Source organism: Prionailurus bengalensis, chromosome B1 (genome assembly GCF_016509475.1).
Source record: "Prionailurus bengalensis isolate Pbe53 chromosome B1, Fcat_Pben_1.1_paternal_pri, whole genome shotgun sequence".
NCBI lineage: Eukaryota > Metazoa > Chordata > Mammalia > Carnivora > Felidae > Prionailurus > Prionailurus bengalensis.
Window position 1 is genome coordinate 146700062 of NC_057344.1, and position 26561 is coordinate 146726622.

At 38.8% G+C, this 26561-nt stretch overlaps 2 protein-coding genes across 4 annotated transcripts in view; one reads left to right on the forward strand and one right to left on the reverse strand.

Moving 5' to 3' along the window:
- The window catches only part of RASSF6 (Ras association domain family member 6), a 49666-nt gene extending 39754 nt beyond the window's left edge, over window positions 1-9912 (forward strand). Inside the window, exons 7-11 of the mRNA XM_043572486.1 lie at window positions 3115-3216; window positions 3561-3612; window positions 8746-8864; window positions 8966-9063; window positions 9169-9912. Of these exons, the coding sequence (XP_043428421.1) occupies window positions 3115-3216; window positions 3561-3612; window positions 8746-8864; window positions 8966-9063; window positions 9169-9244 (447 nt within the window). The 3' untranslated portion in view covers window positions 9245-9912. The remainder of the gene's footprint in view (window positions 1-3114; window positions 3217-3560; window positions 3613-8745; window positions 8865-8965; window positions 9064-9168) is intronic.
- Window positions 9913-11533: 1621 nt separating this feature from the next.
- LOC122478806 (alpha-fetoprotein-like) overlaps window positions 11534-26561 on the reverse strand; it is a 54923-nt gene continuing 39895 nt past the window's right edge. For 2 of the 3 annotated variants that reach the window (XM_043572487.1, XM_043572489.1), the window contains exons 13-15: window positions 23686-23818; window positions 17016-17092; window positions 11534-14082 (exon numbers count right to left, since the gene is read on the reverse strand). In XM_043572487.1, the coding sequence (XP_043428422.1) occupies window positions 17045-17092; window positions 23686-23818 (181 nt within the window). In that variant the 3' untranslated portion in view covers window positions 11534-14082; window positions 17016-17044. Of the gene's footprint in view, window positions 14083-15273; window positions 16811-17015; window positions 17093-23685; window positions 23819-26561 lie in introns of those variants that run through there. The other variant, XM_043572488.1, reaches the window with a different exon arrangement.

Consider the following 26561-nt stretch of genomic DNA (forward strand, 5'->3'; position numbering starts at 1 on the left):
TGCTACAATGGAGATTGGTTCAAAGTACATTTGAACATTAACATTTAAATAGAGGGGAAAAAACTCCATAGACCTATTATTCCAATAAATCAAACTTCTCATTTTGTCACATCTCCTTCCAGGTCTTGTACATATACACATATTTTTTTTATGCAAGGATTTTTATGCAAGGGTTAGTTGTTTATAATTTTTATTCTGATATAATTTTTATTCTGATTTTTCACTTAATGTGTTAAATTTACGTGTTTCTTTTCCACAGTTTTTGTAAGACATTTCACTTTGCCGAAGGTAGGCAATGTGTCGTCTTTTTTTTTTTTTAACTCAAATTTTTCATTGTCTGGTACTTCAGCAATTATTCATCCATTCATTTAATAAATACTTAAAAAGCACTTGCTCTGTGCCAGGTACCATTCTAAGCCCTTTCGTACAAAATGTTAACTCATTCATCGTAAGCTTTTTTCCTGTAGGGCTTTCTACCTTATTCCTTCCTCTACCCTTGGGAGCATATCCACAGTGTGCCTTTGGAGACTGGTGGGGAGAAACCTCCTTCGTGAATTCTTTGTTCAAATTAGATATCTTCCTGGCTCAAGCATTTACCCTTAGCCATAAAGTAATTTTGACAATCCCCCATAGATGTGCAATGACCAATTGTCCTGGTTTCTATTTCTCAGAATCACACTGTGTCATCATCCTGTGGGGTGATTTGTGTTAAAGAAGGCTGTGAAAGCCACATTGTTCCAAATGAGCGGCTTCCAGATGGGACCCTTGTACTAAGAATGAAATTGGCACTAAGTTGGCAGCATGGTGTAGTGGCTAAATGCTTGGGTGCCGGAGCTTGACAACCTGATTTCAAATTCTTGCTGAGCAAAGTTTAAAACTACCTCCATCTCTTAGCCTTTATCATTCCTACTTTACAAGGTTGTTGATGGGACTAAATGGAATAAGGGGAGCTAAGCACTTAGCACAGCGTCCGGCACAAAGGAAGAACTCAATTTACATTAGCTTTATTGTCGTTCGTTAAAAGAGATCAAGCTGGAACTACACATATTTCATACAGATGCCAGTCGCTGCATTGTAATAACTAGCAGGAAAAAAAAAACCCAAAAAACATTCTATCCATGGATGGGCAGTGAGAGGCATCTAGGAGTTTAAGTTGATAGAGTCATAAGATGTGTTTTTATATCATGATACCCCACGATAACACCAATATTGTTAGGACATGAATAACACTCATTTCAGAGGGTTAGATTATGATATTTGTATATAAGTTATGACTATTGACTTGACCTGTGGTATATTTCTATCCGTGCAATAAGGATAGATGATTTTATTTCATGATGTGTTTTGGCCAACAAAACTAATCTAAAACTCTGAAAAACATGATTCCAAATTCATTGTATGTTGGTACTTTAGATGGGCTCTTGGGGTCATCTAGTCCCACTCTCTTATTTTACAAATGAAATCCTTGAGGCCTCTTTAGGCCTCAATGTGAAGTGAGTTGACAAAGTTGGAGTTAGAAGACACTATGATCCAGTTCTCCTAAATCCTAATCTAGTGCCGTTGCCAAACTCCATAAAGATTCTTCTTATAAACAACATCAAGCCACATATGTAACATATCCTTGCCTTAGTGCCAGATGAACGTATGGCTCTCCAGGGCTCCACAGAACTCATAAGCACTGGTCTTATGTGTCACGGAGTGATTCATCAATGCCTCACAACGTCCATGAACATTGAATTTTCTCATACTTAGCAAGAGTTTATTCCAGACAGCCTCCATATATCTACTTTGAAAAATTATTTCCATATCCATATTTCTACTCACACAAGTGCTGTGCATATATGCACTTTAATGTTTATTTTGACATTCATTTACTGGTTTCCCAATATAAGGCTCATCTACCTAACATTCCATTGAGCCACCCAGAACCCACCCATCTCCATGTCTGCTGAACCCACCACCCCCCTCTTTTAGAGTCTTGGAACACTATTAATATTACATTTTATTTGTTCTTAGTTATAGTTAATTTATTTTAAATATTTGAACCACATTGAAGAATAGTATGATTATCTAGTGAAAATGTTTTGAACATCCTCAAATGATGTCTTATGTAACTTAATTCTAGAAACAATGTAAAGTTGCTTAAAAGGATGCATAGTATCCAACAACAAAGAAAGCAAACACAAGAAAACAAAACTTTTAAATTGGTGATTTGTGATTTTTCTTTCTTTGCCCATAAGAAGGCCAGTTTCACCAGATGCTCAATATCACTCATCATTGGGGAACTACAAATCAAAACCACATTGAGATACCTCCTCACACTGGTCAGAGTGACTAAAATTAACAACTCAGGAAACAACAGATGCTGGCGAGGATGTGGAGAAACGGGAACCGTCTTGCACTGTTGGTGGCAATGCAACCTGGTGCAGCTGCTCTGGAAAACAGTGCGAAGGTTCCTCAAAAAATTAAAAATAGAACTACCTTACAACCCAACAATAGCACTACTAGGAATTCATCCCAAGGATACAGGAGTGCTGATTCACAGGGGCACATGTACCCCAGTGTTCATAGCAATGCTTTCAACAATAGACAAATTATGGAAAGAGCCCAAACTTCCATTAACTGATGAATGGATAAAGATGTTGTACACACACACACACACACACACACAATAGAATACTACTCATCAAGCAAAAAGAATGAACTGGAGGATATTATGCTAAGTGAAATAAGTCAGTCAGAAAAAGACAGATATCATATGTTTCACTCTCAATTTGAGAAACTTAGATGGCCATAAAGGGAAGGGAATGAAAAGTAAGTTACAGAGAGGGAGGCAAACCAAAAAGACTTAAATACAGAGAACAAACTGAAGGTTGGTGGGGGTGAGGGGTGGCCAAGACTACACTGTGTACACTGTGTGTTAGCTAACTTGACAATAAAGTATTAAAATATAATATAATATAATATAATATAATATAATATAATATAATAAATATTGGGTTCCTCAAAAAAGAAGTAGGAGAAGGAGAAGGAGGCCAGTTTCACCATATTGATTCTTGTTAGTTTGATGTAAGTTTCAGAATTTCCATGGCAATATTTTGTTGTTGTTTCTAGACATCAATTTTCACTCCAGCCTTTGGATCAGAAACTAAAGTCAGAATAAATAGTAATATGAGAACTGAAGAAGTAATTGAGCAACTTCTCCAAAAATTTAAGGTAATCTTTATCACTAAACTGAGCTATAACTGTCTCATATATAAGTTAACTATAGGTACATAAATGTACTCTTCTGAAAAAGACCTATGAACACGTACATCTAAATTAAATGGTTCGTTTCTGAAGAATTCTTTCTTACGAATAACACCTTTTCATAATTGGGCCTTGAGAGATTATATTATTCTCTCAACAGGGAGGAGAAAAGGATTCTTGTCTAAAAGTGTATAACAAAAGTGAGGAAAAATATACAGATTTGGGGTCTGGCTGGCTCAGAAAACATCTGCCAATGACCAATCAATCAAATATGAAAGAACTCATGTCTGCTTTTTTTTTTCCATTGACAGATTGAAAATAGTGCCCAGGATTTTGCACTTTACATTATTTTTGCAACAGGAGGTAAGCGTGATCCCTCTTTTTACATGATTCCAATATGTTATAGTTTTCTGCCCACAGGGGAGGCCCAAGAGCAGCTAACCCTCTTTCTGTGGAAGAAAGGGAAGGAAGGGAAGAAGAAGAAAAGTGGGGAGGGTATTTTAGAAGGTTATTCATATTGCACAGTTTCAGAGGAAGATAACCTACGAATAAGATATCCTAGAAGAGTTTATAATACAAAAGAGTTTGCTTTTTGGCCAGACATCAAATTACCTGAATGGCAGTCAGTGCCTGGGAGAGTCTATGGAGAGTTCCAAAGAATTGTTACACACTGAAGTCCTTGACTTCTGGACCTCTTTCTTTTTGGCTTTCCCTTCTCCTTCTAGCTCTTACGGCAGTCATCAATGCATACCATTTGCCTCTGATCTTGTTATTACCTCTTTCTTACACAGTGTCTGACACACTGTAGGAGCGTTCTCTCTTCCTCAGTAAAGAAAAATATGCAGAAGTTGGTGGTAGGGAGTAAAAGGTTAGCATTGGGAAGAGGCTCTATGTGGGGTGCTGGGAACAGGATGGAAGAGAGATTAGAGAAAAATCTAAGGCAATAGTGAAATGGTCTTTTTGAAAACTCTTAAGTTGAAAAAAATAATATATTAAATTGTAGAAATATCTCCAGTTAGAGTTTAAGTGTCAGAATGTTTGAGCCGGAAATTGAACAGAATAAAATAATACATTTTGATACCAGGACAACTGTAAGAAAATGGAAGTCGGATCTTCAAACATATACAAAATTAAAGTCCTTATTCATTTAAAGCTTAAATGTAAGAAATATAATATAAAGTGTAAAAATTCTAAGGGTGTGTGTATATATTCATATTCTAATTGTTTAGGAAAAAACTAAAAGGTATAAAATAAAAAGCAGAGACAAGGGTGCCTGGGTGGCTCCATTGGTTAAGAGTCTGACTTCAGCTCTGGTCATGATCTCACAGCTCATGGGTTCGAGCCCCACGTCAGGTTCTGTGCTGACAGCTCAGAGCCTGGAGTCTGCTTCAGATTCTGTGTCTCCCTCTCTCCTCTGACCCTCCCCCACTCACACTCTGTCTCTCTCTCTCTCAAAAATAAATAAAATGTTTAAAAATTTTAAATAAATAAATAAAAAGCAGGGACAGACTTATAAAAATGTAAAAGATAGAAACAGCAAATTACGAAAAATATCAGATAAAAATTTAATACATATAATATCAAATAGTTCTTGCAAAGTGACAACAAAAAGACAACTCAATGAAAATAGAACCCACAATGCAATATTATCTCATATTTATCGGATTGGCGAAATGTTTTTGAAGGATTCTATCTATGTGTGGTGTGGTGAAGGGTAAAAGGGTATTTTCATGCAGTTTTGGTGAAAATATGACTGTCTACTTTTTTGGAACTCATTCTAACAATATTATTAAAATTTACAGTATAAGTACCCTTTAACCTGGCAATGCCACTGCTGAGAATCTATTCCACAAAACTAAAAGGACAAGTACCTATAGATTTATGTGCAAGGCTATTTATAATGACAAAAAATTAAAGACAAAGTCACCTATCACAGAAGAATGATTGAATAAGTGGTTATGCAGCCATTAAATGGAATGTGTCAGATTATACCAGTTAAATGGAGGGGATTCCATAATATATATTACATGAAAGATGCAACATGACTAAAAATGTATATCATATGATCCCATTTTTCTAGAGGAATTACAAACCCCTATTTAAATATAGGGGTATATAGGATCATATGATCAGGAAGAAAGGTATGAAATGATAAATAGGAAGTCACTGATACCACTTACCCCGTTAGGGGGTCAGGACAATGCAGGAAAGAGGGTGGAAGGAGGAGGAGCACAGAAGGAAAAACAAAAACAACAAGTACATCATTTTTTTAAAATATGTCTGCGGTAAAAACAGCAAGTATGACATGACCACCTGTACGTATTGTGTGTTTGTGTGTGTGCATAAAGAGATATACGAACGGTTGGCCACACAGAGGGTAAGGCTGATTGTCTCAGGGTTCTGGGATTCCAGGTGACTTTTACTTTCTGCCTTTTACTTTTCCCCATAGTTTCAATTACAGTAGCATACGTGGTTTTTTAAGACTTTACTGGGGAAGGGGCACCCAGGTGGCTCAGTCAGTTAAGTGTCCCTCCGACTCCTGCTCAGGTCTTGATCTAGCGGTTTTTGAGTTTGAGCCCCACGTCGCACTCCCTCTGACACGTTGGAGCCTGCTTTGGATTATGTGTCTCCCTCTCTCAACCCCCTCCCCACTTGCTCTCTGTCTGTCTCTCTCTCTCTCTCTCTCAAAAATAAAACATTAAAAAATATTTTTTTTAACTTTATTGAGGAATAATTGGGAATAATTGACAAATATAATTGCTATATTGAAAGTACAATGTGATGATCTGATACACATATACATTATGGGATGATTACCAAGATCAAGATAATTAACATATCCTCACATCACATAATTAAGGCTTTTTGGGTATGTGTGAGAATGCTTACGATCTACTCTCAGCAAATATCAAATGTACAATACCATACTATTAACTCTGGTCACCAAGCTGGAGATTAAATCCTCAGAACTTATTTATACAATAACTGAAAATTTGTACATATATCCCCCTCGTTTCTCTCCCTGATAGCATGAATTATTTTTATAATTAGAAAAAAATGTTTATTTTCACCACAGAACTGTAGTTCGTTAAAACTTTATCTGTGTAAATCATGTTTTATTTTGTTTTTCGTGTCAAAAATGCACACAAAATCCAGAACAGAAGATAACCCTAAGTAGCACCTTTTAGGGATCAGGAACAGAGAAAAGAATGGAACCTATAGCACCTATTTAGGTATTAATCTGGAAAATAAAGGCAGGTGCATTTTAACACCTCGTATCTACTAAGCCCAGGATCTATAACAGTGTTTTTCAAAGTCTAGTGCACTTCAGGATTACCTGAGAAGTTCATTTAAAATACAGATTCCTAAACCCCTCCAGATCTAGGAACAGTCTGGGAATATGTATTTCTTAATAATTATCCCAGAAGCAAATTCATGAAGCAAGAAACCTTGCTCTGGAATATTAAGAACGCAACAAACAGAGGAGGCAGTTATACCACATGTAGAGGTCAGAAGAGGATTCTAGTATGTTATTAAGATGAGCTAGGGGTGCCTGGGTGGCGCAGTCGGTTAAGCGTCCGACTTCAGCCAGGTCACGATCTCGCGGTCCATGAGTTCGAGCCCCGCGTCAGGCTCTGGGCTGATGGCTCAGAGCCTGGAGCCTGTTTCCGATTCTGTGTCTCCCTCTCTCTCTGCCCCTCGCCCGTTCATGCTCTGTCTCTCTCTGTCCCCCCCCCCAAAAAAAATAAATAAACGTTGAAAAAAAAAAAAAAAAAAAGATGAGCTAAATTACCGGGGCTGTAGCCTTGCCTCAGAAATGCAGAGGAATTAAAACAATGAATTCTGACTCTGTGGAAACAAGAACGGATAACATTACTGACTTTTTCCTGGGGTAAGTCCCACCCAGGAGATGAGCACAGTTCTGATTCTTGAAACTTTTAAGTGCCTGACATAATTGATTTCCTAGATGACAGTGTAGAAAGGACTAACTGGTCTACCCGTTTCCCTTTTCAGTCTCTTTCAACATAGCAGACAGATTGTTCTTTTTTTTCCTTATAATTTATTGTCAAATTGGCTTAAATACAACACCCAGTGCTCATCCCAACAAGTACCTCAATGCCCATCACCCATTTTCCCCTCTCCCCCACCCAGACAGATTGTTCTTTAATAGAAGTCAGACAATGTCATATCACTTCTCATCCTCCAGGGGTCTCCCTTCCCGCAATAAAGCCAGAGTCCTTATGCTGGTCCCAGTACGTGTTCACTTCAACATTTAATATTCCTTTCCTCATCTTTATGTTAGGTTCCCTGGTCCCTTGCTGCTCTTTGATAGCATTAGGCATGCACTGACCTGTAGGATGCTCTACTTATCTACTTACTGTGTTTGGAACACACCTCCCCGAGAACTCCATGGTTCCATACCACATCTGCTTCTGGTTGTTTTCAAATGTTACATCTTCAGTGAAGCTATTCTCAGCCACCCTACCAATAATTGCATACTTGTCCCCTGTACACACCTATTTACACAGACCCATACTTTCTATCCCTCTCCTTGCTTTATTTTTCTTCTGAGTACTTATCACTAATACATGATATGTTTCATTGGTTTATCCTCCTTGTTGTCTGTGTCCTCCACTAGAACGTAAGTTTCGTAAGTGGATTTTACTCTGCTGTGTTTTAGAAGGCGCCCAGCACAGAGAACAATGCCTGACACATAGTAGGAACTCAAAAAATATTTGAGAAAGGAGGAAAGGAGATGAATGTAAGGACACAGTGTTCTGTTCGTGCTTCATTCTGATAAAAATGAAATGACAGATGTGAAATTATTTTGACAGAAAGTTGGAAGTGCTTTTGTGAGTGGGAGTATTTATAACTTTTGGAAATTTGAAATTCTTGGAATATACCAAATTGGAAGTTATTTCCTTTCTCATCTCATTATCATGGCATGGATGAAGCCCACAGATGAATGAAATAATAAAAACACTGACCTGTATGTGAAAGACATTCTCAACATGTTTTTAAGGAAGATCCAAGGATTTGATTGAGATGAGAAACAAAGGAATAATTGAGGATAATTATAAAGTTTTGGACCTAAACAACTGGAAAGATGGAAATACATTAACTGAACTAGGAAAGAATTAATAAATATTTGCTGAATGAATGAATGACAAATGATGAAGAATTTTTAGGTGTGTCGCTTGGTAAAAGCATAAATGGCACTGGAGATGTGTCTGAACATCCAAGCTAAAGGCAAGATTGAATTATCTGAGATATAAATCAAACCTTAAGATCTAGCAAGACAAAGAAGTTCTCTTTGGGTTCTTTTAAAGGTTTTACTTTTAATTTACTCCTTTGAATGAGTGCCTCCTGTTGTATGTTCTTCTTAGGTCGTCTCCCAACGTGAGCTAAAGAAACAAAATGAGTGGGCAACTTGTCTTTCTTCTTTTTCTCTACGATGGACTGCTAACTATAGTTGATTCCTGTTTTCATTTGTAGAGCGGAGGCGGCTAAAGAAGACAGATGTCCCGCTACTGCATAGGCTCGTGCAGGGACCTTCCAAAGAGAATGCTCGCATTTTCCTCATGGATAAAGATGAAAAAGAAATTAGCAGTGATGTATGGATACTGTCACCCTGAATCTCTCTTTGCTTCCTCCTGACCCAGCACCTCTCACAGAATCTGCATTCTTTTTTGTTTTGTTTTGTTTCCCTTTTCAGGTGGCTCAGTACATTAACTTTCATTTCCCTCTCCTGGAATCCATCCTTCAAAGATTAAATGAAGAAGAGAAAAGAGAGATTCAAAGAACAATAACAAAGTAAGTTGGGAATATGTATGTATGCTGGGTGCCTATTCCTATAAGAGGTTCAGCGCACAAATTGTGTTCAATTTTTAATACCCTTTTTCTCCTTCTCCTTTTCAGATTCAGTACAGAAAAGGCTATTATAATGAAATGTCTCCAAAGTAAACGGGTAGTAAAAACTGAGACAACCGTTTAGCAGACCAGGCTGTAATTGCTGAAACTCTGAAACACTTCAGCAAAATTAGAGGGATATTACTATTTGATGAATGCACAAATTCCATACTTGCATTCATACAAATGTCTGTGAACTTGAATCTGTGGAAAATTGAATGTTGAAAAAGCTTGTCTCTCTTTGAAGTGATGAGTTGACCTAGGCTTCACAGTTGCACTGAAAGGAGCTGGAATTTGTTTCAGGCTGAAACAAGCTTGGATACTGTGTATCCAAAATACTTTCTTATAGTAAAACACTCCATGAACTTGAATCTAAATGATGTCTTCAGATATCATGTAGGGTAAACTTCTTTCAGCTTGAACTGTCAAGAGAATTAAAAAATCATCAACGGATTCTCAGAACTGATTCAGGAGTAAAAGCTGCCAGCTCTTGAAATAAAAAGGAAGCACACTCTTACCCTACAAAGGAGTCTGATAGTGAGTGATGGTGTTTCTCAGCTCCGTGCAAACTCTAGCTTCTTCATGAAACCCAGGGCTGTCTCTATGTGGTTGGTGGCTTTCGGCTATTTGTAACATCAGAGCTATCTGTCCTTTGGGATAGAAAAGATGGTTGGATTTCTGTTAAGAAATCCAAATTGCAATTTCCTCAACCCGAACCCTTCTTTTTTTTTTTTTTCTGTTCTTCTCATGACTTTCAAAAAGTATTTTTAAGCAATTTTTTTTTTTTTTTTAGAGAGAGAGAGAAAGTAGGGGGGAGGGGCAGAGGGAGAGGGAGAAAGAGAATCTCAAGCAGACTCCACAGTCAGCACAAAGCCTGGTGTGGGCCTCCAGCTCATGACCCTGAGATCATGATCTGAGCCAAAATCAAGAGTCGGACACTTAACTGACTGAGCCACCCAGGTGCCCTGAGTTCTTAAGCATTTTAAAAAAGTCAGTTAAACTGGTTTTCATTATTTTTCCAAACAAGTATACCACAGAGACTTAATACGTTTAATGGGCTAGGACAAGAGTTGATCCACAATAACCATTTGTTGCCAGATGAAAACAAAGGATAACACAACTGTTGTAGCAAAAAATAGGCAGGGAATCTGGAGCTCTGCTCTTTTCTCCAAGACAACTCATCCCACAACTCCCAAGATACTTAAAAGTCTGCTAAAACTGACTTGAAGAAAGGGGGGACAAAAAACTGGTAATGCCACAAGTATCATCTATGATTTTATTTGTGAACTCTATGTTAAAATGGCATTTTATGCAACATTGGTCCATTCCCTAAACCACTTTCATTCACATTCCTCACAGGCATTGTGTTACCTGGTTTGATTACATTACATGTACTAAGGGAAAAGGTTGTATGTAACAAGCCCAAGTTCGAAGACTATCAAAATTAAAATACGAAACATTTTTAGACAAAGCTATTACTTCCTAGTGTCACCAAAACCGAAACCTAAACTCAATGAAGGTAAAAGTGTGCTGTGACCTTTGAGTCCTAGGAAATCTTTTATTGAGGAAAACAGAGGCTTGCATCATTATCTTTCCAGCTATCAGTTAATAAGAAATTATGTTCTCAGGGTGCCTGGGTGACTCAGTCGACTGGGCATCTGACTCTTGGTTTCAGCTCAGGTCATGATCTCACGGTTCATGAGTTCAGACCCTGCGTCAGGCTCTGTGCTGGTAGCACAGAGCCTGCTTGGGATCCTCTCTCTCTCCCTCTCTCTCTGTCCCTCTCCTGCTCACATACCCTGTCTCTCTCAAAGTAAATAAACTTAAAAAAAAAAAAAAAGAAAAATATCTCATCTTCCTAAAGTAGGGCAAAAGAAATTGTTAAAATTCAGAAAAAGGTCTCATCTTGCTTAAAGTAGGGCAAATGAAATTGTTAAAATTCAGTATACTTATAAAAATTTAAATCAGTGTCAAGTACCTGTCCTAAATGACAAAAGATTAATCATCAATATATTGAAAGTCTACAAGATCTGTAAGAAAAATTCCAAGGCATGGATAGAAAAAAAGAAAAAAGACATGAAAAGTAAAATCACAGTAGAAATACAAAGAGCTACTAGGTGTGTTGTGAGAGGAGAGTTGTATCTTAATGGTGATCAACTGTATCCAGTAAGGAGACAGAAACACAGTAATTTAAGCAGGAGAAGTTTAATATAAAGAATTAAGCTGTGGGGCGTCTGGGTCGCTCAGTGGGTTAACCACCTGGCTCTTGATTTTGGCTCAGGTCATGATCTCATGGTATGTGAGATCGAGGCCCGCCATCAGTGCTGAGCCTGCCTGGAATTCTCTGCCCCGCCCCCACGTCTCTTTCTCTCTCAAAATAAATAAATGGACTTTTTTTTTCTTTAATTAAGCTGTGATGATAGGAGAATGACTGTAAAGCAGAAGTGTGCGTGCCAAGATTGGGAGCTATAGGGGCCTCTTTTGCAGGAACCCAGTACAATTCTGTGCATCAGTTGGGCTGCAGTATCTTTGAAGCTGTGTGGGACAGAGGCTGGTAAGGTAGCTTACTAGATGGCCACCCCCGGGGGCCCTCTCTGTGAGCAGGCACTGAATCCAGGGGGTGGTGTGGAGAGCAGCGATTTGTGTTCAGGTACAGATGTGCACTGCTCCAGGCTGTGCCACCGCAAACCAAATCGAAAGATGGAGGAGTTGGGGGAACAAACGGTAAAGGAAGCTGCACCCTACAGGCAAACTGCCCTGGAGAAAGCACTCTGGGCAAAGCAGTGGAGGAAAAAAGTGGGCTTCCCCAAAGCCTTGTCAGTCAGCCCGGGGAATCTGGAAAGACCAAATTTCCCGCTACAATGCTTCTTCAGCGCCCTCTACCGACGAAGCAGGACATCATGCACAATGCAAACGAAACACACTTAAAGGGTCCATATCCATTTTCACAGAACCAAGAGCTAAGAACAAATTTGGAGGGGAGAGTCAATAAAATAATTCTAAAGGGTCCATATCCATTTTCAAAGAACCAACAGCTAAGGATGAATTTGGAGCACAGAGTCAACAAAATAACTCGGATGTCATCAAAACATAAAGTTAAGAAAAGCAAAATGCACTTTTTGGTCTATTGGCAAAGATTAAGAAATGAGATTAAATACTCAGCAAATTACAATCAGATGGCCACTGAGACTACTGGTGGAAATACAAGTGGATATACCTTTTCATGAAAGCAGTTCAGCAGGAAGTTCATCCTATAATTCAGCTTAGAGGATCCTATATTGAAATAATCAGTCATACAAAGCCATTGTGCAAAGATACGTATTATATTGCTATTGTGATAAAAATAATTAAATAGCCTAAAATTTCAAACTTATGGAAAAAAAACAGAAGGAAAAAAACATTTACCCACAGAATATTATGCAGCTATTAGAATTATGTTTCCAAATAAATTGTAATTATGGAAGAAATTCTTCTTACATATCCGATATCTAAATAAGGATATGCATACAAATATTCAAAATATCTATTATGCATAAAATATGTTTGTGTGTGTGTACACTAATATTTGTACCTACACACAAACCAAAAACACATTAGATGTGGTTATATCTGAATTGTAGAATTATGGGTGAATCATTTCTTATTTTTCTATGCTTATTAAATAGCCTATAATAAACATGTGGTACTTTTTGAATTAGGGCATAGATAAGTTATGATTAGAAAGTTACCAACAAGAAGTAGCAAGTACATGCAAGCACAGAGTCCTACCAGATGCAGAAAAATAAAATTATTTAATAAGACATTAACTTCGCTTCTGTGGTAGTTTTAAAATATATTCATAAAGTCTTTGATATTCCTCCTTTCAAGAGGTGGGGCCTAATCCTTCCCACCTTGCAAATGGACTGGACCTAGTGACTCAATCCTGATGAGCAGAGGACAGCAGAAGTGACAGTGTGCGATTTGGGCAACTAGGTCATATAACGCTGTGGCGTCCTCCTCGCTCATTCTCCTGGGTCACTGGCTCTGGGGGAAGCCGACTACCATGGCGAGAGCAGCCCCAGAGAAAGATTTGCATCGTGGGAACAGAGACCTTTGCCAGAGCCAGCAACAATTGAGGCCTCCTGTCCACAGCCCACAGATGAGTGGGCCATGGGCTGGTCCCGGTCAAGCCTTCAGATGACACAGCCCTAACAGTTTGACTACAGCCTCCTGAGACACCCTGTGCCAGAAAACCCAGCTAACCCACTCCTGGATTCCTGATCTTTGGAAAATGTATGAGAAAATAAATGGTTGTTGTAGTATGCCAAATTTTAGGATAATTTGTTACATGGCAATACAATTTCAGAGAGAAAAATCCGTTCGGAGGCATCTTTGCATAATACAAGAGTACAAACTTTTGTCATAAAACTCTTTATCCTTGCTTCAGGTGGCTCAGGTTTTTTATTACCAGTTGCATATTAGTTCAAATTCAACCCCAGTAATGTTATACTTATTAATGGTAGAGGACCTGTTACATTCATCTTTGTATACTTGGCTGAATTTAATGCTGTGTTTTGTATATAGGATGTGCTTAATAAAAATGAATTGAATAAAAGACTTAATGAATTAGTGAATCAGTGAATAAAAGAATGTGCAAATGAGTTATGTAAAATGTTTTTCTAAAAGCTCCTGTATATATGCATCCTTTTCACAAATCGGACCCAGTAGCTAAAGGAATATAGAATCTTTTCTGTCTGGTTTTCTCTGATTTGGTGGTATATTTTACTATCTCTTGGCTATATGAAATGTTCAGTTAGGCAGTGTTGCTATGGAATTTTGCTTAGGGCCATTCACATTGGTTTCAGGAACTGAACGGGGAAGAAGTCCATTTTCAAGGCAGTCTATGAGGACAAGATGGCAGGTGTAACTGTCATGTTGCTGTATCTACACGGGAAAGGAAAGAAAGGAATAGGATGCATTAGAACAAAACCCTTCAATGGCATCCATTTGTCCTTTTTTCTTCTTTTCTTTTTTCTTTTTCTTCTTTTTTTTCTTTCTCTTTTTTCTTTTCTTTTTCATTTGTCTTCTAAATAATAATAGTTAACACCTATTAGATTGATTGAGCCCTTTGAAATTGTCAATATTTAACCTACCAAACTGGCAATTTCACATCATTCAAATTAATAGCACTTACCATTTGTCAAGTACTGTTTCAAGCTTTACCTATATTAGCTGATTTAGTGTTTATTATAGTCCCACAAAGAAGCTACCCTTTCAACCCAATTTTATAGATGAGGAAGGCCATGGAGAGGTTAGGAGATTTGCTAAGGTCTTTAGAAAAACTGGGTAGGATTTGAACCACACTCCGGAATCCACACTCTCAACCCCCATAATCTATGGCTTCACCCTAAACTACACTCTGTCTGTCTGGCATTCTTATTTGTCCTCATCTGTAAAATGGGATAGTAGCACCGACTTCACTGGATGGTTGTGGGAGTTATAGGAATAATACATGTCAAGGCTGGCACATTACACATTTAAAATGTGATAAACCTTAACTGTTGTTAAAATTAAACTACAGTATGTCCCCACCCACCCTTATATCCCTATCTTCCACTGGATCGCACTGCCCACAACTACTTAATTTTTGTCTTACAACAGACCAAACTGAATCACTCACCATACCCCAAAACACCTCACATCCCACCACTTCTCTATCTGTTCAAACCCTGCCTAATTTCTAGTCATTGGGCAGGGTCACTTCTTCCATGATTTTTCCTGGTCTCTGTGACAGTTTGTGAACTCAAACTCTTGTGAATCACATTATCAGCTCTGCTCTTGTGACACTGGAAATTTGAAATCTGCCCCTTGTTATAATTCCTTATGTGTTTGTCTCTTGTATAAATGCATTAGTTATCTGGTCTTAAATTCATATTCTTCTCTATAGCACCTAGCCGTGTATTAAACACAATAGGAACTTGCAAACATTTTTTCACATCTAATTTGCTAATGTATATAAACATGTTGAAATCACTGGAGTGAGGTAAAACTATTTAAAATCAAGGTGAGATGCAATATAATGAGATTTTTTTTCTCTAATCAGAATAACTCACTTATTTAGTAAGCACTACACTATTACTGCTTATTTTTTATTAAACACAAAAAAAATCTGGAAAAATAAACATAAGTCCAAATGATAAGTTCATTATGTCATTGATCCTAGGATTGCTGGGGAAAAGACTACCATACAAATCATCACTGAAAGCTCAAGTCAATAAACATCAGGGCCCCTGCATTCCAATGTCAGCCTCACATACCTAGGGTAAAGATAAAAGGTGGAAGGATGAGGAAAATGGGCCAAGGGGGTCAGAACTCAATTTCAAAGTTTAAAGAAAGAAATGAGCACACATAGAAAAAGGAATTGACAAATATGTATTAAAGAGATGAGAGAAAGAAAGAGATAGAGAAAAAATAATGAGAAATTGAATGAACCTCTGGGGGATTCTTCCAAGGCTGAGGCGTTGGTGGCAGAATCAATGGTTAAAGGAGACAGAGCGAGTTATTTGGTTCGCTGTTCACAGAAGGAATTAGCCATTCTCTTCTCAACATTGTGCAGAGAAAACTACCACTGTTTGCAATCAGTGCTTCAGGGAGATTACTCTGCTATTGAGTTTTTTAGATAATGATGTTCCTTGACATGACAAAAAAGCACGAATGCACTGATTAAGAGCCCAGTTTCTGGAGATGGATGGTCTAGATTTGAAACCTGGTTCCAAACCATCTGTGAATACTTGGGCAAGTTACTTAACCTCTCTGTGCTCATCGTCTTGGTCTGTAGAATGGGAAGGTTACTAATAGTACCTTCCTCATTAGATTATGATGAGGACTAAATGAGTTTTTACAGGTAAAAATTTAGTATCTGGCACCATGCTAGTTATTATTACTGTAGCCAGTGACAATAATAAGCAAGAAGTTACGTGTAATTATGTGTCTTTAGGACACCGGCTGTTGCAAAAGCAGACTTATCTGGCACGTAGGAGACAATGTACGGCCAACAGAACCTATTCCCCACCTCAGTTATGACCTTTTGTAGCTTTGCAAGTAACTCAAAGGCTCTTGGCAAACAGAACGTTAAATATTTTCTTGATTTCATCATGTGTTCAATGCCATAGGCACAAGGCAAAGTCCTAGTTAGTTCAAGTCTAACTGATGGTGAAAGAGAGAGAGAGACAAAAAGAAGGAAAGATATGTTTTCACCAACCTCCCCCAGAAGGTAAACATGAGGAAGATAGGGATTTTGTTCAGTTTTTCATGGTCACCGATGTATCACAAGCTCCTAGGGTAGCGCCTCATACACTAGACCCATTAAAAGTCTATTCAATGAATGAATGTTATAAGCAGTTCCAAGTACCCTCCCGGTTCCACACTTTCTCAAAAAAAAAAAAAAAAGCCAAAGCAATTCTAAAGTTAACTTATTATAAAGCACATTCCATTCAGTTCATCAATAATCATTTTCAGCAGTGATACGGACAGAAACTTCCAAACTGCAGGCGGGTCTTTTTCACTCTGGAAACCCAGCAGCCAGTTTCTAGCTCAGTGTGGCAGCCCATCGCGTCTACCTGAAAAGCCCCTTGATTTCATATTTCTGGTGCTGCTTCTGAGAAGCCGAAAGCTTAGGGGAGAAAGGAAGAGTGTAAGCTGGTTGTATCAAGGTTACGATAAGTAGGTTTCTCTGAGTAGAAAAGGAGAGATTTAGTGTAGCCGCGCTAGTGTTCTTGAGTAACATTGTGAGTAGCTGAGAAATGATTTTGTTGAATCTTATTTTGAATCTCAGACATGGGTTTGATTACTGATGAAAAATAAAAAGCGGATCTCACCAAAGATTCCGCACTGACATTTTCTGGGATCATTTGTGTCCCAAGAGAGACTGGCACTTTTCAATCAGTTTGGACCCCTAGAAAAGAAAGCAAATAAGTACATCGGTAAAGAAAGAGAAAAACAGAACAAAAGAAGACACCCGAACATTTATGATCCCCAAACAGAAATATCTTTAAGACTTACCTGTTATATGCCTGTTGAGGGGGCTCTTAAGTGCTCACTGCTCAAGATCTTAGAATTTCTCACAGCCTAGTCCCTTAGCTTAAGCTCTTACTTAACTGCAATACCTCTCTCACTCTGAGGACCCCAGATTTGGATTAAAAAAAAAAAAAACAACTTTGCTTTTTCCTCACAAAACTATGGGACTCTTTTGGCGCAGGGTAAAAACAATCAACATCAGTTTCTCAATGCATTTTAAAACTGCTCTAGGCTAATCCCATGCTAAATCATTATATAATCAGGTATAAGAATTCAAAAGGATCAAAACCACGAACATTGATCCGTGTCCTTACCATCTTCATATACACTGGTATTGACCTCTATTCTAAGTCCAGCAGTTTTCCCCAATTTTTACCTGTATGCTCTTTATTCAAATGAAAGTCATTCTTGGAAGCCCAGAGAGATAGGTAAAAGTTAAGTGATCTTTAGTGAAGTGGGAATAGGGCCCCTAGAATTCCATTGCTAAGATTAGTGCATGAGCGAGTGTGTGTGCGTGTGCACGCGCATACATACACACACATGAGCCCGCGCGCCCTAGTGGATAGGTGACCTGAACTCCCCAGAGCTCCTAGCACCCTGTGGGACATGGTTAAAAGTCTATTAATTTAGCCTTTCTTCCTACCCTCAAACAGTACCACATCTAAATTATCTAGAGACTGGAATCTATTTAAGTTTGGTTTTCAAAATAGCTCTGCAGTTTAAGGAATCTTTGTTTCTCTGGGAACCCATGACTTTTTAAATCAATCTTCATGGGACATTCTCCCATAAGCTCAACCTCAACACCGTCATATTTAATCTTATCCATTTGCTCTGAACCTAATATTAGTGGGTAAGTCCTATTTCTCCATATCCGTCCTTCCTGACTTTATTTATTCCTATTTATTCCATAGTTCCTTGGTAAATTTCTCACTTGTAATGATGACAGATGCAGAGGTGGGGGGAAAACGTTTCTGGTAAAGGTAAGGTAAGGTAGAAGAAAGGAATCTGAAAAACTACTGTAATAATGAGAAATGTCCTACATGAAATAAGGGATGATAACTCAACATCTTGAGGCAAAGCACAAGCAAGATTTAGAAATAGAAAGCATGGACTCATGTTCCATGAGGTGATGGAATGCAGGGAACAGAGAAAAGAAAGAGGAAACATTTTCCTTACACTGACATCAAATTAGTCACTCTGATGTCCTATAATCCTGGACATGTTGGTAGACTGCTAACAGGTCACCCATCCTAAGACTTTGGGATAACCATTACCAGTCAATTTCTCCATATCCTTGTGACATGCATTTCAATCCTTTTTTTTTTTTCATTCTAGATACTCTCTGGACATAACAATCAGCCAATATCCTCTTACAATGTGTTTTCTCTCATCTCTTCCAAGACCCCAGTGAAATAATGGTAAAAATGCTTTTAAAAAAGAAGAAAGCCTTGTCGATGCTAAAAAGAAAAAAAAATCAATGTAAGAGATATTGATGAACTGCTAAGGGGGAAGAAAGAGGCCATCAGTATGACACTGACCAAAATATCAAAGTGCAAAAATAGGGGCTAAGAATAATGAAATGATGATATGTCATAGCAGTAAAATACCAGAAAGTCACTAATTTCTGAGTTGCTTTTGGTTTTGGTCTACCGCTCAGCTTGTTTTTGAAACTGTAGCCACCACTATTCTTTCAATAAACTAATATTACTTAGCCAGAATTTGATCCTATTGTTTACACCTAAAGAACCCCCATTGACATATCAGCAAAAATATTGTGCAAATATATGGACAAAATAATATTTTAAAATACAAGAACCCAGTGGCCCCTGGGTGACTCAATCGGTTAAGCTTCTGACTCTTGATTTCAGCTCAGGTCATGATCTCATGTTTTGTGGGATCAAGCCCTGTGTTGGGCTCTGCACTGACAACACAGAGCCTGCTTGGGATTCTCTCTCTCTGCCCTTCCCCAGGCTTTCTCTCTCTCTCTCTCTCTGTCTGTCTCTCTCAAAATAAATAAACTTTAAAAAAATAATAAAATACAAGGACCCAGAAAGTTTATATATTATTCTGAAATAATACATACATACATATGTACATATGTTAAGAATGTAGCCCAGCAAAATGTAAACTAGTCCAAGAAAAAAACAAAAAAATTGTATTTAGAAATAGTCCAATTTACCCAGGATTACACTGAAATGAAACCCTATGTGAATAGCCATGGATAAGTCCAGAAATAACTACATCTGTTTGAAAGATTAGCTCAGAGGGCTTTTTGAAATATTCTTTTAAGATGACAGAATATTCTATTAAAAAACTGTCTTATTAAGAACTTAAAACATTCTAGTAATCTGATGAAAGTGCGTGCTTTATTTGCCAACAGAAAAAAAGAAAGGCAATTAGAAACTCTTAAATACAGAAGGATATACAAGAAAATCATAGTCCAAATATGTGAAACTAAATAAAAGTGGCATGATTTTCTGCAGCTGGTAGTGGTAAGAGAAGAGTGTTCATTTAATTTCTACACCTTTTAACAGGGTAAATCATTCGGTTGGTCAATCCATTCATGGTACTGATATAAGTAATATTCAAAGTAAACACACAATTAAATATACTATTGAATCATTTCCAGTTTTTAGCATTAACTTCTGAACAAAGCATATAAACTTTGTATTTAATAAGCAGATACATAAACCCAGACAATGTAGAACAATGGTATAGCTTTAAAAAGTAAACTTGGCAGGAAGTCAAAGGAAGTTTAGACATGTTACTTATGTTTGGGAGAATCATTAGCTGCTGACTGGAACTGAAGGGCCAAGAAATAGAAGCAATAAAAGAACTAAAAATACTTTTAAATAAATTAAGAAAGAGTCTCCGGATAGGGTTCTTGAAGTCAGCAGAAGCACACCATATTCATTATGTGATGTGAATATTTTGAATATTTTAGGAAACTATTAAGGTGATGATGGGAATCACTAGGAAAACTAGAAGAAATAACTCAAAATTGGGAAGGGGAAATGTACCCTGGTGTTCTGTTTGAGCTCTTGTTGTGTTCATGTATTGCTTATATAATTTTCAAAGCTTGTGTAATGTATTATAACAAACTGAACATAGTAACCTGTGACCACCTGCATTGGTAGTTCACCCACATTGATCCACCTACGTTGGGATTATCACCTTGCTTAACCTGGTCCTTGTTTTTTCTTTGGAAATGCATCCAAGACTACAGTGGCTCTGACAATAGATCCATCAAGTTGTTGGGTACAGACTACTTACCCAGCAGATCTTTTCCCATGAACTTGTGTTAAGTCGCATCTAAAAGTAGACCTTTGCTTTTTTTCATTGTGAAATTGCATGTATTATTTTCAAAGCATTGTTCCAACCTGCCCACATTTCTGCTAATTCATGTTTGCTTTCTTCTATATTATACTCTGCTGGTTGACAGAGAAATATCTCAGGCTATAATTATCATTCCCCGTTGACCTGGCAGAGAGTATCTGTGAGTAGGGTTTTCTCCTTGAACCTGCTGAGGTCTACAATTTGTGTTATTATTTCATGAAATGTGAGAGATGCCCGTTCTTTGGACAATCCAAATTCACCCTGTATAGCCGAGTTTCTTTTTTTTTCCTCTTATATATTCGTTTTTCTCTTGTCAACATTCCAACATTGTTGGTTCACCCTTTTTCTCCTTAGAATTTGGCTTCCTTCTCAAACTATGTCTTCCATCTTATCTAAAAATGCTTTGTCCTCCCAACAGCCAGAGCTAGAAAGGCAGTCTTCAAACCTGCTCACCCTCTCTTTTAGCAGGCAGGACAGGTTTACATAATTGACTACTATAATATCAGAAAAGAAAACAAAGAAAATGCCCGTAGGTCCCTGGAGTGGTTAGTCTTTTATAGCTAACTTGGAACAGCCACAGACTGCCAACTGGCTGAGCCTCTGAGCTTCTGGGGTCGTGGTTCCATGGAGGCTCCTGGAGTCTCTAGGCATTATTCCTCTGCCCTATTGTCAAACCTAGACTCCTTTCACAAACACAGAAGCATGGAGATTTGCACAAATTCTTGAGGATAAGATTCTAAAGTAGTTTTATCATCCGTTCCCACATGTTTTGCTAAGCCTGTTTATATACTATAAGGTTATTTTGTAAATATTCCAGTCTTATCTTCATATCTAATATCCACAAATCCTTTCACTTCCTTTTATAAATATGTTATTTTCCCATTGTTTCATTATTTCTGTTACTGTCCTTGGTTCCAACTTCTCACTGAGAATTAGACAATTCAGAAACATGGGGAGGGAATGGGGGAACGGTTTATGATTACCTACTTGCACCTTACTAAAGTGATCCTTAAAGTGGTCCCCAAACCAGCAGCACCAGCAGCACCCAGAACTTGTTAGAAATGCAAATTATCAGACCCCATCCCAGAACTACTGAAATCCGACACCCTGGGGTGGAAAACACTGATTTTGTTTGAGTAAGCTCTGTAAGTGATTCTAATGCACACTAAAGTTTCAGACTCACTGCCTTAGAATAATCATACCAGGATCAACTTGACCAAACTTTAGAGATAATGCATAATTACAGATAATAAGCATTTTTATCTGAAGAAGTAATTCTGGCAAATTATAATTAACATGATATATTCTTCAGATAGCTTCTGTTTTCTCCTTTAATTTGGGGGAGAGAAATCCTAAAAGAAAGTAGAGAAGGAAGGGGGAAAGGGGAAGATATTGGGCTTTTCAACCACTAAGTTGAAGATTACTGTTAGGCAAAAAATGTGGGGGAAAGAGCACAGAAATCTTCCTAGCAGGACATTGGTTAAACAGTTTGAGCAAGTAGTATTCTCACTCAGGAGCAAGAATGCCTCAAGAAAATTCCCTTGGGAGTTCCCAGACTAGGCCCTTCTTCAAAGTGTTGATCTGTGTGGTTATGGAATTGTCGCTTAGATGGAAACATGTTTTCTGAATGCTTTACAAAAAGTAAAAAGGCTTTAAAATAAATAAATAGAAGGGCGCCTGGGTGGCTTAGTCAATTAAGCGTCCGACTGTGGTTCAGGTCATGATCTCACGGTTCATGGGTTCAAGCCCCGCATCAGTCTCTGCGCTGACAGCCCAGAGCCTGGAGCCTGTCTCAGATTCTGTGTCTGCCTCTCCCCTGCTCGAGCTCTCTTTCTGTCTTTCAAAAATAAAACGTTAAAAAAAAAACTAAAATAAATAGATTCTAGCATAGGTGATTACTTTCATTTTTTGTATCAACTAATCTGGGAGTCAGTGAAGTTTTTCTGTGAGCAGCCTGATAGTCAATATTTGAGGGCTTTGCAGTTCACGCAGTCTCTGTCACAGCCACTCAATCCTGCAATTACTTAATTCAGCTCTTATAGACAGAAAGCAGCCATAGACAATATGTAAATAAACGGGCAGGGCTGTGTGTCAATACAACCTTATTAATATAAACAGGAAGTGGAGTCCATTAGCCTGAGAGCTGTAGTTTGCCTGCCCTTGGCTAGACTATAGATATGTGACTTTTAACATAAACACATGTACAGTTTAGTGAATAGGTAGAAAAGAGCCACTGAAGGTAATCAAGGCATTCAGGAAAATTGTTACCCGTGAAAACATTTCCCTCGGCCATCGCTAGACATATCCCCCATCTGAACCATCCACAGCCTGTTTTCACTATAAAGACTGCTTTATTATTTTTTTTTTTAACTACACACTTGCATTCCTTTACTCAGATACTACAATATCTGAGTTTCTGCTCCTTGAATCACGTCCCTGGGAGAGCAGTTTGTCCTAGGTCCCTTCCATGAATTGACATGAATTTTCTGGGCCACAGCCTACCATGATATTCTTAGCAGTTTAAGTCCTATAACTTTACCATCTTAGGAAAAATCATTTACTTGGTAACCATATGCAATTAGATTAGTTACAGAAACTAATGTAGCAGTCAGTTTGGTGAGTAAGCACGAGCACTCTTTTCTGGTCATTTCTCTTTCCTCTCTGTAGTCTTCACCCCTATTCCAATGATCTTCTGGCCACTAAGAAAATGAAACCCTTGTCCCTGATTCCTTAGTTAAGCCCCAATTACATTTGGCAACTATTCCCTATTGTGCCCTCCAGAAATTTCTGGAACAAAACTACAGTTTGCCCATAAGGTCTTCAAACTGTCATTTCTTTAAAATTTCACTCTATTTTTAAGGACACCGTTTCTCTACAATTACCAAAGTCTTCAGTTCATGTTTCTCTCTCCCAACCCCAATCCACCTCCATCTGGTGCCACGACTCTGGTATTCAATTCTGCTGGTTTCCTCAAATAAGCATAAATAGTAACATACCCTGAACCTAAATGTAGTCAATTACACCAATCCGTCTACACTGTGCTTTTCTCCCAATCCGTTCACGTTTGGGATGGAGAGAGTACTTTGTTTAGAACTTCAGTAAATCCTAAGAGAATAGACAAGGAAACAGGGATACCTCTCCTCTGAAGCACATTTCACTTTCCTCTGCTTGGCAGCACGTCTCCACCAGGTGAGCAAAATCTGCAATAATTGATTGGAACTGCATCTCCGTTGCCCGTGGTTTCTGCTTCACAAGATTGCTCAGGAGCCTGAATCGGAAATCAGTGGCAAAAATGCAAGTGCTGCCTGAGTTCTAGATGGCCAGCCTGCACACCTGCCCTGCTAACTTAGAGCTGAACACCACCCACGCCTCTCTGTCACTCCCACTCTGAAGTTTATGAAAGGCCTGGGGCCTCTGGGTGGCTCAGTTGGTTAAGCATCCGATTCTTGATTTCCGCTCAGGTCGTGATCTCCCGCGAGATCAAGATTGAGCCCCACGTCGGGCTCTACACTGACAGCTCCGAGCCTGCTTAGGACTCTCTTTCTCCTTCTCTCTCTGCCCCTTCCCCACACACATGCACCCACATGCTCTCTGCCGACAATAAATACATTTTAAAAATATTTAAAAGCCCTGAAAATGCCATGGTGTATTCATACTTTTCACACTGCCCATCTCCATCTCTGTGTTTTATCCAACATACTTTTCTTCCAGTACATCTCCTTAACATAATTGATACATTAAATTTAATTATTTTACATGACTATTACTAGGGTAAACATGTTTGTTTTCTCTTTTCATTGCATTGGATGATAAATAGATTATATCTTAAAATTAAATGCTTTTTCCTATCGCATTTTGTAATGAACATTTATTCTGAACAACTAACTTCCAAATAAATATTACAAGTATAGCACACCTCGAAGTTGAGGGTCCTTCATATGTTATTAATGATAAACCAATAAACTAATATGAAACTATAATGGATTGACAGTCATCTCCGATTTCCTTCACAAAAGAGTTTCCCCCACAACTGTAGTTTCTTGCCACTATGAATCTCCAAAAGTGTAACCTGGTTTCTGTCTCTCTACTTGATGAAATAGTATTCCAAATCTTCCAATGTTATCTTTCTCTCTCTCTCTCTCTCTTTTTTTTTTTTTTTTTTTACTGTTTTAGACCAAGACAGATTTAACCACAAGGAAAATAAGGCATGAAGGGTAGGGAAAATATACATTAATCTGTCTTCTACTGTTTCACCAAAAACCTTTCCTTATTCTTCATTTTCAGGTTCACATGTATACTACCTAGTGGCCTTATTTGTGCCTTGGATGGGTATGAAAGAAAATATCTCAAAGCTCTAAGTAGCTATTTCTATGACAATTGAAACCAGACGTCCAGTAAATAATTCCAGATAGTAAAGATTTTAGGCTTTGCCCACAGACAGGTAAATGGAGGCTAATATAGAAGTGCAATGTGATACTCCAAACCCCTGTTTGCCTGGGGTGGGCTGCCCCATGTGGCAGCCACAGTTTGTGTCCAGTTGCGTCAGCTGGAGAAGAGGGAGAAGAGAGACCAGGCAATGAGGGAGGAGGTACACACTGTGGTTAGGTTCACTCTGGGCCCCAGACACGCCCTCCTCTTCTCCCAGCTACCTCAATGTGGGCCGCTGGCCCAAGCAACTTGCTGAGTCATTCGACTCATGGACTGAGATGCCACCACCTTTTGCTGCCCAGCAGTGACTAACAGCGAAGTCCCCCACATGTAAGTGGCACAGCTCAGGCACTGTGCGGCAGTGAGCATGGTCACTCACAGGGAAGGCAGGCACCGGGAGCAAAGAGGGGGACGTGGGTAAAGCAAACTTGGCCATTCGCAGCTCTCAAGCCTAGCCCAATCAAGCAGTGCCCTCAGGACCTACAAAAACAGCCGTGCCCTGTTGCCCATAGCATGCTGATCCCATTAAACAATAAAATAAGGTATCCAGCTTAACATGGCAGCCCAGGGGACATGCCTCTTTGAACTAGCCGTTTCAGCCTCACCCTCTCCCACTCCTCCAACTCTCACACCCCCGCCACCTCCCCCCAGAAATATTTAAAAAAATGGCAACGGCCAACATCTTCTGAGTATGCTGATGTTTACTATGATCCAGGCAAGGTGCGATGACTTATCGATGTTATCCCATGTAATACTGTCTGTTAGCTTTTTAATAAGGTTCTATGTCCTCTCCATTTTGCATTAGAAACATTCCCTGGGAGTGTTATAGTTCTGGGCATATACAGCAAACCAGGGAAGTGAGCCTCCCTCCCAGAAGGCATGAGGATTGGGAACCACGTGGGAGAACTCATCCAGACACAAGAAGTCAGGCTCATACCCTTCCCGTCCCGGAAGAAAGGCTTGGTCAGTGGAAGAAGCAATGATTCTGTGGTTCCCGAACCAAGCCTTCATTGGACTCATTTCTGAGTCACATGGGATCAGGGTAACTCTTTGAAAAAGCACCGTAAGAGAACTTTCATTAAAGTTCTGCAAACCATGAAGACACACGGGAGCAGCCCCGCCCTGGTACCTGCTGAAAGGGCATAATCCTGGGAGTCAGGGGAAAGGGCTGTCTTTCTTCTTACAACAAAACATAAAGTAGCTTTGTCATTTCAAGGGATCCAGTCTGCAGCTGAGCAGGTGACAGCAGCCCCTGGAGGGCATGACTGTTCCCAGTGGCCCAGGAGTGGTGCCAGGGAGAGCATGCTTGGAGAATGCTCCAAGGGGGAGGGGGAGGGAGTTTCATAAGCTCTCCCCTGAGGACTCTAGGGATAATTGCTGGGACTGAGATTTGTGGAAGCAGGTAGTCGCAAGGCTGTGCAAAACTTGTATTATTAAATATTAGAACCACAAAGGGCAATTGCGGGAGTGTGCACTTGCATACATATGTGACATGTATTCTTATACTACACATATATTTATAATGGGTAACTGCAGTGTTGGAATAAAATCATTATGATTTTTCCTTCTCTCTTGTGTACTTT